This window comes from Pelobates fuscus, chromosome 5 (genome assembly GCF_036172605.1).
Source record: "Pelobates fuscus isolate aPelFus1 chromosome 5, aPelFus1.pri, whole genome shotgun sequence".
In the NCBI taxonomy this organism is placed as follows: Eukaryota; Metazoa; Chordata; class Amphibia; order Anura; family Pelobatidae; genus Pelobates; species Pelobates fuscus.
In genome coordinates, this window is record NC_086321.1 from 29,347,973 (window position 1) to 29,360,783 (window position 12,811).

The window sequence follows — 12,811 nt, forward strand, 5'->3', positions numbered from 1 at the left end:
GCTAAAACACAAACAGGATATACATTCCAACTCGTTCTCTTTTCAGGCCTACATGTTTCAATACAGTAATGTCGCACAAACCACAAGGATTATCAATAGTTCTTAAATAAAATTTAAAAAAAAAAGAATAGAATTGTACTTTGGCAGAACTTTATTTATAAGCAAAAGAGTTACATTACTTCCTTAAATCTAGAGGCACATGGGCTATTTCTATTATTTAAACTATGTGACATTAACGGAATCGAGGACTGCATAATAAACAAGTGGACTACCCACACCGTTGGCTTAAAGTCGTTGTTTAATTACAATTTTTATGATCTTTACCAAGTAGGATAACAAATAAAGTGCTGCAACAGGCAACGCCGGGTAATAGGAACTAGGCTTTTCATGGCTCGTTGACCAGTCCTTCTGCGTAGTCCTTCCAGACTTAGTAAAGTGCTTACTAGGTCAAACGAACATTATCGCCTTTCCAGGATATCAAAGTAAAGTTAATACTTCTAAGATGTAAAAGTATTTTGTGACTTATCACAATGATTCTTTTGTCAATCTTTTATATATAAAGAAACCCCTCTCTTCTGTGAAGAATCTGTGCCAGACATTCTGCTCATCAAGAACAATGCAGCCGTCCTTTCAGACATTCTGGTGCACAGATGCTTGAGTGGGCTTCTGTTGTGAAAGAATATTTGGTGCTGTATTACAGAACATACAAAGACTTTCAGGATATGAAACCCAAATGTGTTTTACTAGCATTAATTGGGTGCTGTCACTAGGCAAGAGCAGCAGATTTTCAGGATTCACTGCAATCTGGAAAGCATAACACAGTCCAACCTTGATGATGTAAGTAACATGAAGGTGACACAATTTATAAAGAATACTATAACAATTCTGTACAGTACTGGGCCATATAATGCATGCACTAAAATGCTCCACAACATGTACAATATGTAGCTTTTATATACTTGTCATTAAAGATATGTGATTTATTTAGTTACGTTAGTGCACAGTATTCTGAACTAATTTATTGTCTTGAAAAACAGAAATATGAGTAAATCGGATTCCCTTTGTTAAAGGGTAACTGTGTGCTGTTTATTTCACTATTGTAATATGGTTTCCTTTCAAATTCCCTCTGGCTATCAATGAAACATTTGCGATGAGTGCTTACACCATATCCCAGTTTAAAATATATATAAAAAGAATACTAACTACTAGGGAAGGTATAACAGTGACGGTAAATAGTGACAACATGCAATGGTTCAGTGTAGTGTTGAAATCTAAGAACTTTTAACAAGTTTCAGTATTCTTGCATGTAAAAAAAGAAAATAAAAAAACAAAAAAAAATACAGTTTGATGGAAAAAAAGAAAACAATGATTGCTAGCATTTACTAAAACAATGTGTTTTGGTTTATAAACCTCACTACAATGATTACATTAATTTAATTGAAGTATCCTATTTTACACACTGGAAACATTTTTCACAACAAGAAAGAAAAATATAGCATGTATTCTACATGGTAAGTTACAAAAACTGAACACATTTATGATGGAAACGTTGTCCACCTGATTGCACAATATCCTTCTATTGCTTTGTACATTCCGGGTTCAACAGCTTCTTCAGAGTCTTCACAGGGTTTTCAACAGTTTATGGAAAAAAATAAAAACAAGGGCTGTATTACAGAAGCCATCAATATGCATTTAGTATCTGTGTTCAGGCTAGGGTGCTGTGTGCTTGCACAGTATTCCTTTGAATCGATAGCATTTGTAATTCGTTTATGGTCTTACTCCTGCTGCTTGCTGTGTGTATTATGTGACATTTCAATATAAATGTGGGATTTCACAAAAAAAATGAGTAATTACATATCATTAGAGCCCACAAACTGTAAATGGGAGAAGCATTTTTCAACATGTTAGTTGTAGGAATAACACCGGACTGGTATCGCACAGAAAACTGTTGATTTCAGCCACTTTTATGGGCAGGTAAAACAAATGTGCAAAAGTAGTTTTGTAATGTGAATTTTCAATGGTGAATTTTCATTTTTGTTTAATGTGACGTCATGGATTGAAGGAGTGCCATCAGAATCTGTAAATTGAATCCCTCGGTGTCTAGTAGACCATCTGGAAAAGCTTGGAGAGGGTCACTTAGGTTTTGCATGGTGACTATGGCTTCGATGTATCGTTCCACGAGTGAGGCCGAGAAGGACTGTGCAGTACCTTTAGCCTTTATACAATTAACAAAAGCAGCAGCATTTGGATAAAGTGTCCTTGCAGTGAGAGAATTTAAAGGCAAATCGAAAAGAGATATGAAATTCAACAACATTCGAGAAAGTAAAAATGCACTAAATTCTGTTCTGAGTTTGTCAAACTCCTGTTCTGCATGCTTGTGAAAATCCTCAATGGTTTCTTCCAGTTGGACAATATCAAAAAGTTCCTTTTTCAGCTCAGGTGATATAACATAATCCAACGGAAATTTCCCATCACCGTCCTTTTGCTGTAAAATAATAGGCCCTGAAACAAAAGATATTTTAAATTCAGTAAAACAAAAACCCACAGAGCAGTTTGTAAGTAAGGGTATGGACCAGTCTTCATTTGAATGGTTGTAGGAGGGTAATTCCAGGTTTTAATACATTTCATTTGAGATAAACTTAATGTCAGTAGAAAAACAGACACCTGACATCCATGGACCTTGAGAACACACTGTAGATTAGAAAGAAACAGTGGGCCCCCCAACAATTCTGGTTCCAAAAATCAGAAAGATACCTACTGAGTGCCCCAGTTTTAGAATCAGAATTCACCTAGCATTGTTCATAACCTAATGGAACTTACTTAGAAAGGGGAATAAAATCCATGAAATGCAGCTGTGATTTCTAAAGTGGGTACGTAGGTACATCAAAAGACTTGAAATTCATCAAATGTTAATGAACAATATTCAGTCCTGCTGTTTCCTCGTTTCCAAAAAGAGAGCTATGTTTATTTTGTTTTCTGTACATTTCCTTCCTATAACCTTTGTTAATACCTCTATGTGCCTCACTTTTCCCCTAAAAACCTCAACCATCTGGGAAATACAGTTACCAGCCATTAATTCCCACTTAAAAGACGAAGGATGCAGTATGTGAAGATGTTTGCACTTCTCTCCCATCTGGCACTCACAGGTTAAAAACGCCTTCCATTCCAATTTTTGTAAATCTCTAACATATTCTACACCTCCACCATGTATCATTTTGTATCCTTCTTTCTACCTGCCTTCTACTGACAGTGCCTCTCTTTTGTAATATATTAATGGCTGGCATTAGACTGTAAATAATCAGTGGCATCATTGGCATGGCTATATATAATTTGCATTCTGTGAGCTGAGCATTCACCTATAACGGGGTCTCGTCCACCCTTGGCACGGGGTTCTTCGAGTGGAGCCCACCACAAATGGTCTGTCAATGGCCATACATTAAATTACTTGAGAGATGAAGGGAATTAGCTCACTGACTGATCCCTTTCACCTACTGCTGCATGATGCTGATAAACAATATTAGTGCATTCTCTATAAAACACACTGGAGGCACGTGAATGGGAAAAAAAAGTATGGCTAAGAGAAAATGGAGTACTAAGGGTATTACGTTTAGCATTAAGAATCGTGTCTTTGTTTAGAAATCTCAGCTATTGTTCTAATACTGTTTGGAGTTAGTTAAAAGGAGGTTAGGGATGTTCACCAAGAAGCAGGATTTGTACGGCTAATAAACTTGAAAAAGGATATTACTGAGGCCATAATTTAGAGAATGGCACTTGTTAGGCTGTTTCTCACTTTCAGGTTTTAGTTTAATCTTCCTACGGCATATTAAAATGCTGGCTCTCATGTGGTTTACAAAAAATGAACAATAAAATACTTAGCTATAAAAAAAACATTGCAGTAGTGGGATTCAAGTAGTTTAATTACAGTTTAAGTATATTAGGGCAATATAAATAACACAATCTGGAATAAAGCATTCGATAAATAGTGAGTGGTCTCTGTGGCTCATCCAGTTATGGAAGCCTTTATTTCTCAATACTCTCTCCCTCTAAATAAAGTTTATAACTGCCGTGATAGAAGATATTGTTACAATTAGTTCATTCCTAACCTCACTGGATGTTGGAGGAAGCCAGAGCCATGGCCAAAGCTCGGTTCACTTATCTGTGAAGAGAGCGCCAATAAACCAATAAAAGTTGCAGTACGGCTGCTATCAGTTGATTCAGAATAGATGAATCGAAATGTTGCCAGTGGCTGATACATATATCCAACAACATGGAATAAGATTGTACTCCGTAGAATAGAATGACAAGTTCCTGATTGGTAGAGCATCTTCCTGGTCTGGGTGGAAGCTGTCTGCTACTGCAGATACCCTGTGGAAGGAATCTTTACAAACTTAAAAAAAGTAGAATAGAGAATGTGTTTAATACCTTATCTATGATAAACCTTAAAATGTGGTACTTCATTGCATAACAACTACTACTCTGTGTGACTACTTACAGGGTTAATCCAACCCTTTAGGTATATATTATTTTCCATTTAAAATACCATATAGGGCATTACTATTAGGACCTCTGGACATCCACTTTAAAACCTGTACAAAGGATTTTAATTGACACGACTTACATCTCTGGTCATAGCTCCTGGAGCTGTCTTCCACACCCCGTCCTGACGTCATCTCAATCACAGGCTTCTCCTATTTTGCCAGCTCAGAGCGCACTTGCGCAATCCGAGCGAGGGGAGGGATATTTTTATTTAAAAATAAATAAATAAACAGTTACGGAGAGAGGTGGAAGGGAGCGTACACAGAGAAGGAGGGGAAAGCTATCTTCCCCTTGCAGGTGCCCTGATGATATACATAAAACATGCACAGAATTGACATTAGGCAGCTGGAACACAATTCTGGGATGCCCAAGTCATAATGTGGTGAGGGTGTAACTAGCACCCAACACAGTTAAAAATAACTCTGAGCAGAAACACTGCACATCCAGACTATACAAACTTTATGACCACTCCAAACCACTGCAGTGGGCATTGTGTTTGGAGCAACTCTTTAAGCAATTTCTGGCTTTTTATTTTCTCTCTCTCATGTCATTGCTTCTGTCCCATTGTAAGTATGATGTATATTCCCCGAAGAAAACTGTCAATGAATATCCATACAGGAGAAAAAATGTATATTGGCAAACCAGATAATGCAAGTTGCATAACGTGTAGACCGCAAAATAACCAGAAAAGCTGCTAAGCATATTTTAAGTCTATTGTATCTAAAGGTTAAGTGCACTGTCAAAACCGTTAGCATAATGCACATTAATATTCCACTGCACTTAACATGTTACAAAGTTTGTATTTAAATACATCTGGATCCTCCTTGAATTTTAATGCTGTTCTCCCATGGTGTCAGATAACTTGACAGACCACTCCCAAGATATGTAACAAACCCATAGATGAGTCTGCATGCTGACAGAATCATTGCTCAAAGATCTTGATGAATGCAAGTTCAAAAAGATCTCCCCTCTCAGGACACAAGTCGTTTTGAAACCTTCTCTTATCATAAGGACAGGAGGAAAAAAAAATGTGCACAACTCTCATTGCTGAGCCATCTCCCACGCAGGACTGGAATCTAATCTAACATTGGCTGGTGTATCAGTCGGACTGATTGAAGTGTAGCCAGGTATTGGCTCGACATGTCAGAAGCATGCCTCTGTTGATAAATTAAGAGACAGACCATCGCACTTCAATAAATGTAAAGAGTGAAGAATGATCGGGACTGAGAATGGTTGTCTTTTATAGAGACAGTAAGTGGCCTTTAGAGGGCAGGAGAAGCTTGCAGATAATTAAGAGACATCATACTCTAATTTAAATGAATTAAAAGCTATTCTCTGCTCACCTAGGGGTTACTTTGGCCAACAGCGAATGTAACTTAAATCATTCTAAACTACTGCAGCCGTTACACCTTGCAGGTTAACCTTTAAAAAAAACAACAACCCTGAACTGTCAAACTAATCTAGACAAGTAATTACACTCAAACATTGTGTCATTCATACATTTTCAAATTGAAAAAATCATTTGAAAAGGAGGGGAAAAACACAATTTAATGTATCCATTGCTTGATTGTGAAATGCACAATGAGCAAACTGAATAAAATTGAATTGTGATTAATTAAAAAAATGACCATAACATTAATGTTCTAAAGTCCCAATTTAATTTATCAGAATTCCTTAAAGATAACGTAGAAGAAAATGTTTGCATCAACTTACCCGCGTACTGAAGCAGCATTTTGCCAATCTCAACGTGACCATTAAGTAAGGCATCATGTAATGGAGTCACACCGTCCACATGACTGAGCAGGTCCACTTCTGGACAGCGATGCAAAATTTCACGGACACATTCAGTGCTGCCATGGTTACATGCTTCGTGCAAAGGCGTCCAGCCAGCATTGTCTGAGTTATAAATCAGAAACAATTAAACAAGGGAAAGATGCAGGAACACCATACACATCCCACACAATGGCAATCGACACTATGCCGAATAACAGTGTATGTAGGCAGCTTGTTTCATACAAATAAAGGAAAACAAGGAAAAATAAAGAAAATAGCTCTAATGACTAAACGTATTGTGCATGTGGAAAAAAGAATAATAAAAAAAAAAACACCAAAAACACAAACCAATGATAACAATACTGACATATTAATGAGTACAGTAATGACATATTGAATGCCAGAGAATTGCTTGTACAATAATGGTGGGGTGCGGTAATACATTGGTTGTACAGCCAGAAAAAAAGAGCATTCATTTTCAGCAATGATAAATCTAAATGTAAAAAAAACATGAAATTCTAAAGAAGAACTTACCTCTGACATTAATGTCTGTTCCGGGTAAACTGAGCAGCATGATCAATTTTTTCACTTTGTTCTTTATGCAAGCTGTATGTAGAGCGGTCTCTCCTAACCATAACAAAATGATTAGATAACACTGAAGAATGTAAGATATAACGCAGACAAATTATTTTTAAAAAAGTGCATAAAAGTAGGCTGTGTGGCCGCCTGCCAAGATGTTCGAGAATGAGAAAACTACTCCTTTTCTATTCATGGAAGAGAAAGAAAATAAATAAATAGTCATAGCAGACTTGCAAATTTAGCTGTGAGGCTGGGCTGCCCGAGGTCTAGTAGTAAAATTATTTTATCCTTGCCCCCCTCCTTTTCACAGTTAAGGTTTTAATGCTTCAATGGCATATAATAAAACTTCAAAATGAACAGTGAACTCCAAAAACACTACGTTTTGAAGCAATAAAAGTTTAAAGTGTGCAGTTGCCCTCCCTTAAAATTATTCATGAACCTGCATTACATGAGCCATCCTTTTACACAGCATTTATAGCTTAATTCAAATGAATGTTCCCTGGCCAAGCACGAGTGCCTTTACACAGTACAGGATAATTCACAATTTCAAATCCTTTAGCAGATGGCTTTCTTATTCCCTGCAAAGTGCCTTGACTACAGACAGACACTGAATAAAATGTGAAAAAGGTGACGCATTTTGACACATACATGTATGCTTTTAAAGTGGAAGTTTAAATCACCCACGCGTGCTTTCTAAAGATGTTCGAGTCTCACACATTTCAATACCTTCTAGCAGTAAATTGTGTTTTAATGAGAGCAAGAGGGATGATTGAGATGTTAGCCTGTCTCCAGTGGTGACCGCCAGATTACGGTGCATTACAGTCGTGCTGAACAGTGACTAGTTGGTTAGAGGGCACGACTCATTTATACATGCAGAGGCCCGCACTGCAAAATGCCATAACTAGTATTTCAAATAAATCACCCCTTTAATGAGGCGATCTTTTTCTAAGGATGTTCCAATGATTGTGTTGCCAATTTTACAGATATATATCTAAATATCTAAATATCTCTCTATATGTTTAGCATGCACACAGACGCACAGAGAGGTCTTGCAGAGCTTATAAAATAAGATATGCAAGTACCGTAATTCAGAAATAAGCACTGTGCAAATCATATCACTTCAAGTATAAGTTAAAATGACATAGTGGGTCAACAATTTTTTTTTATCAATCAAAAGAAAAATAAAGCTAATCAATTCCTTCTGAAAGACCTGTTCAATCCCTACCACTCGCATTCTTTCTCTCCATCACGAAGGCATGGCATGGGGTAGGCTGCAATACCAACAGTTGCTTTAGGCAGGCTTTAACATCAATAGACAGCAAAGATGTGGGATGTAGAGACAGCAAGAGTCTAAGTGCAAGGACCACAAGGCTTGACATAGTCACTTCTTGCAGTCTCATTACTACATATCACTTTGGGTTAGCAAATAGCTAATTACAACACATGACTGAACAGCTTCTACTGTCCACAAGCCCCAAATTTTACTTGCCTGTTTTTACCCAGCCTCCCCCCTTCTCCCGCCCCCCTAGTATCTTCAACATTGGATGAGATAGAATAAAGACCTAGTAGTAGTAGAGTTTTACAGTGCAGTCTTCTATCCAATTTTTTTTTTTTTTTTAATTTGACAATTTTTATTTTTCATAATAAATGTATGGGGGATACAGAAAGGAAAGTGGGTGGGGGGGGGGGGGGGGCGCGAAATCAGTTTGTTTTGTTCCATTACATATTTCAAGTAAATTGTACATACATTGCACTTGACATAAACAGTTGTGGTCTGGAGATATTTATTCCCATGGCTTGCGTCTTTTTAACGTTTAGCTTATAGTATGAGTATTTCCCGTATAATTCTATCTGTTTCACAAGATTAGGCATTGAAATATGCGGCTCCGTTAATGTGAGGAAAACATCATCTGCGAAGAGACTTAATTTGTACTCTTCACTGCCCAGCTTGACACCTTTAATTGAGATTTTGTTTCTTATTTTGCTGGCCAACGGTTCTAACGCTAGAATGTACAACAAGGGCGAAAGTGGGCAGCCTTGTCTTGTTCCGTTCGTTATTTCAAAGGTCTCCGAGCAGAAACCTGCATTTACAACCTTGGCTGTGGGATGGCTATACAGGGCATGAATCGTTCTGAGAAAGTGTTCGGGAAAGTTAAACTTCTGGAGAACTTCTTGTAGAAATGGCCAGCTGAGACGATCAAATTCTTTCTCTGAGTCCAATGATATTAAGAGGCTTTCTTTTCCCATCCTTCGTATGCTATGTACAAGGTTTAATACCTTACGTGTGTTATCTGATCCCTGTCTCCCTGCTACGAAGCCCACTTGATCATTGTGGATCAATGACGGCAGTATCTTGCTTAATCTTTGTGCATGTACTTTGGCGTACAATTTAGCGTCTGTATTCAAAAGTGAGATTGGACGGAAGTTGGGGCAGTGTGTTGGTGGTTTGCCTGGTTTGGGGAGTGTGATGATATGCGCCATTAGCAGTTCTTGGGGCAACGTTCCTAATTGTGTGGCTTGGTTGAATAGTTGCGCTAGGTGTGGTGCTAAGATCTTGCGGAAAGTTTGATAGTATATGTTAGAAAAGCCATCCGGGCCCGGAGCTTTATTTTTTGGTAGCGATTTGATTGTATTTTCTATTTCTTCTGCAATGATAGGTGCTATTAAATCTGCTATTTGGGTGTCTGTTAATGATGGCAATTGGATGTCCTCTAGATATGTGTGGATGTCCCTGCTAGTCTGTTCTATACCTTCCGCCTGTTTTAAGTTGTATAGCGCTTGATAGTATGAGGCGAAGGCTTTACTTATATCTACTGGTGATATGGCTTTCGTGTTGTTGTGGTCTATTACGTACTCGATTCTGTTCTTTACTTCTCTGCGTTTGAGCCTAGACGTCAATAGTTTAATGGCTTTGTTGCCTTGCGTGTATTGTTGCATGTTGAGTTTTCTTAAATTGAAATTCACTCTTTGTAGAGTGTGCTCCTAAAGACTGTCCTGTAAGTCTTTAATTGTGTTTTGTAGCGTGTCAGTTGGTTGTGTTTTATGTTGTGTGGTTGCCTCTTGCAATTGTTTGTGCCAGCTTGTCCACTGTGCTTGTGTGCTATGCTTGTGCTGCTCTTTTCAGTAGTAATCCTCTGATAACTGGTTTGTGTGCCTGCCATATCGTGCTCATTGGCATTTGTTGAGAGTGGTTGGTTTCAAAGTATTGTGTGATTTCTATTGATAGGGAGTCTATGAATGACTTATCGTTTAGCAGGTATTCGTTTAGTCTCCATGGGCTTTTGTGCTTGTATTCATATTGATCTTTAATCGTTAATGTCACTGCTGCGTGATCTGACCAGCTGATCATGTGTATGTTGCTGTCTGCTAGTTGGTCTAGGTGTTGCCTGTGGATGTGGAATCTATCGATTCGTGTGTAGGTCTTGTGGGGGGCAGAGTAATATGTGTAAGCCCTTTGGATTGGGTGCAGTACTCGCTATGTGTCATATAGCTGGTAGTCGTCCATAATTTTCTTATATGCGGTGCATGCGGAGTGGAGTTTTGCTCTTTGCTTAGAGTTCGAGTGTGTGGTCGTATCCCAAGAGGGATCCATAATGTGGTTGAAGTCTCCGCATAGGATCAACATGCCTCAATGAACCCGCGTTATTTTAGTTAATAGCTTGTGAAGGAAATTTCATTGGTCAATGTTTGGGGCATAGATCGATACTATGGTATATTCTACGTTATTTATCATGCATAGTAGTAAAATGTATCTCCCCAAGGAGTCTATGTGTGACTCATGGTGTGTGAATGCTACCGTGTTTTTGATGAGGATTGACACTCCTTTGGATTTGTGCCCCGTGACTGAGTGGTACTGGTGTGGGTAAAGATCTAGTCTGAGCATGGGGCTTGTTTTAAAGTGAGTCTCTTGAAGGCATGCAATATCAGCCTGTTCTTGTTTCAGGTCTCTGAATAAACAATGTCTTTTGTAGGGGGTGTTTAACCCTTTTACGTTATGGGAGTATATTTTCATTTTGTGGTTCTATTGCTTTTGCGCAGGGTTTTCTTTTTCTATGATTTGGTGTGTGTTTTGGTTTAGTTGCTCTGTGTGTGTTTACTGTGTGTGGCTCGTAACACGATATATTTGGCTATATCGTACTCACACCGTCTGTCCTGGTTTGCGATGCGTTTGCTTGCTTTTTATTGTGCTGTCTTGATTTCGCGGTTTAGGGAAATGGGATGTTGGTGCAACTAAGGAGGGTCGGGGGGGGGGGGACAAAGTAGTAGTACCTACTATTAATACCCTAAACTGGGCTTGAGTGCAGAGCGTCTGCACTGTGAGAGAACGTGGTGGGGGTTTGAACTTACAGTACAGTAGTAGTGTCCGACCCTTATCGGTGCTTTACAGAGTTTTCTCTTTTAGGTTAGTGAGCATGGTCCCATCTTAATGGGGTTTGCTGGAGCTCTCAATTCTGGTATTGCCCATTATACTGTTTTTTTTTTTTGTTCCCCTTAGTGATAGCCGCCCTTTCTGTGCGACAGTCGAGGGAGTTGTGTAATTTCTATAGCGTCTTTCCCTCTCCCTGGGTGGTATTGTGTTATGTCACTAAGTATTATAATAGGGTTCAGGTGTGGTATGTAGGTGAGTTTTTGGCGTTTGTCATTCTTCCTACTGTCTGTGGTAGGTGGTATTTAACCGCTCAGTGAACTCATCCTGGGACATGGCATATCACAATAACACATGTCAGATTATAACGAAACAATTAAACTTTAACATCTCTTATCATCTAAACAGTTGTATCCTCAGCCTGTTATTGTTCTCCTGATCATTATTTCTATGCCCTGGATCAATTCAGCATAATGCAGTTATATCTACATTCCAGGCTGAGATTATCTAGTTAAATACATTACAACAGAACTTGACTATTAAATTATATTCAAACCATGAGCCGCCATGTTTGGTCTTGGGAGGCCCTTTCATCTTCGGGCTTTCTTCCAGTCCGAGGGTAATCTTTGCGAGGGCTTCGTAATCTCTGGAAGTTGTTGCGTGGTGATGCCCCAGGATTTCAGAACCCGTTTGCCATCCTCCGGTGACAATATGGTGGTGAGAGTCCCATTTCTGTGGATTAGCCGAACTGGGTGGCCCCAGCGGTACAGGAGCTTCTGGGTCCTGAGAGCCTCCGTGATTTCCTTAAATGCTCTGCGTTTTTGGAGGGTAAGTGCTGAGAGATCCGAGTATAACTGAATGTGTCCATAACATTCTGGCAGGTCTCCACGTGTTCTCGATGCTTGCATAATGGTGTCCTTTGTATGATAGTAGTGAAGTTTTGCCAACACGTCTCGTGGGGCTTCTGCTATTAAAAATTTCGGCCTGGCCACTCTATGCGCTCTGTCGATGAGCAGCATGTCTGCGGGTATGTCCGGTACCAGCATTTTAAACAGGCCTGTTAAAAACTCTGTTAGGTCCGGGTGTTTCACATCTTCGGGGATACCTCGAAACCTTCTAAGTCCATTATTTTTAGCTGTAGCTGGTCTTGTTGATGTTCGAGTCTCTGCACATGCTCCGCCATGTCGTTGTGGGCCTCCGCGTATTCTCACATTCTATTCTCCATTCTGGCCGTGCGGTCGCCCAGATCTTGCATGTCCTTCCTAGGTCCGCTAAAGTTTTATTAATGTTAGCTAATATTTAGTCTGACATAGAGTCTAGGCATTTTTGCAGTACTCCTTGCGTGATCGGCAGGTTCTCTGTTGGGTCTTCCTGCAGCGGCAGCGTGTCATCTCCGTCGCCATCTTGGTCGCTCTCTTGCACTGCGGCCTGTTTGGGCTGTTGAGATCTTGCTCCAAAGAATGCGTTTTTTTCCCCTTTGTCCGGGTTCTTGGTTTTGTTCTTCGGTTGGGACATCTTTAGGTTCCCTTTTGTATGCTTCCCTGTATTTTCGCTGGT

The 12,811-nt window shown here is 39.3% G+C and overlaps 1 protein-coding gene across 1 annotated transcript in view; it reads right to left on the reverse strand.

The window, feature by feature from the left end:
* Positions 1 to 1,679: 1,679 nt before the first annotated feature.
* Positions 1,680 to 12,811, reverse strand: part of SLF1 (SMC5-SMC6 complex localization factor 1) — a 109,944-nt gene continuing 98,812 nt past the window's right edge. The window contains exons 16-18 of the mRNA XM_063453690.1: positions 6,844 to 6,936; positions 6,250 to 6,432; positions 1,680 to 2,502 (exon numbers count right to left, since the gene is read on the reverse strand). Of these exons, the coding sequence (XP_063309760.1) occupies positions 2,039 to 2,502; positions 6,250 to 6,432; positions 6,844 to 6,936 (740 nt within the window). The 3' untranslated portion in view covers positions 1,680 to 2,038. The remainder of the gene's footprint in view (positions 2,503 to 6,249; positions 6,433 to 6,843; positions 6,937 to 12,811) is intronic.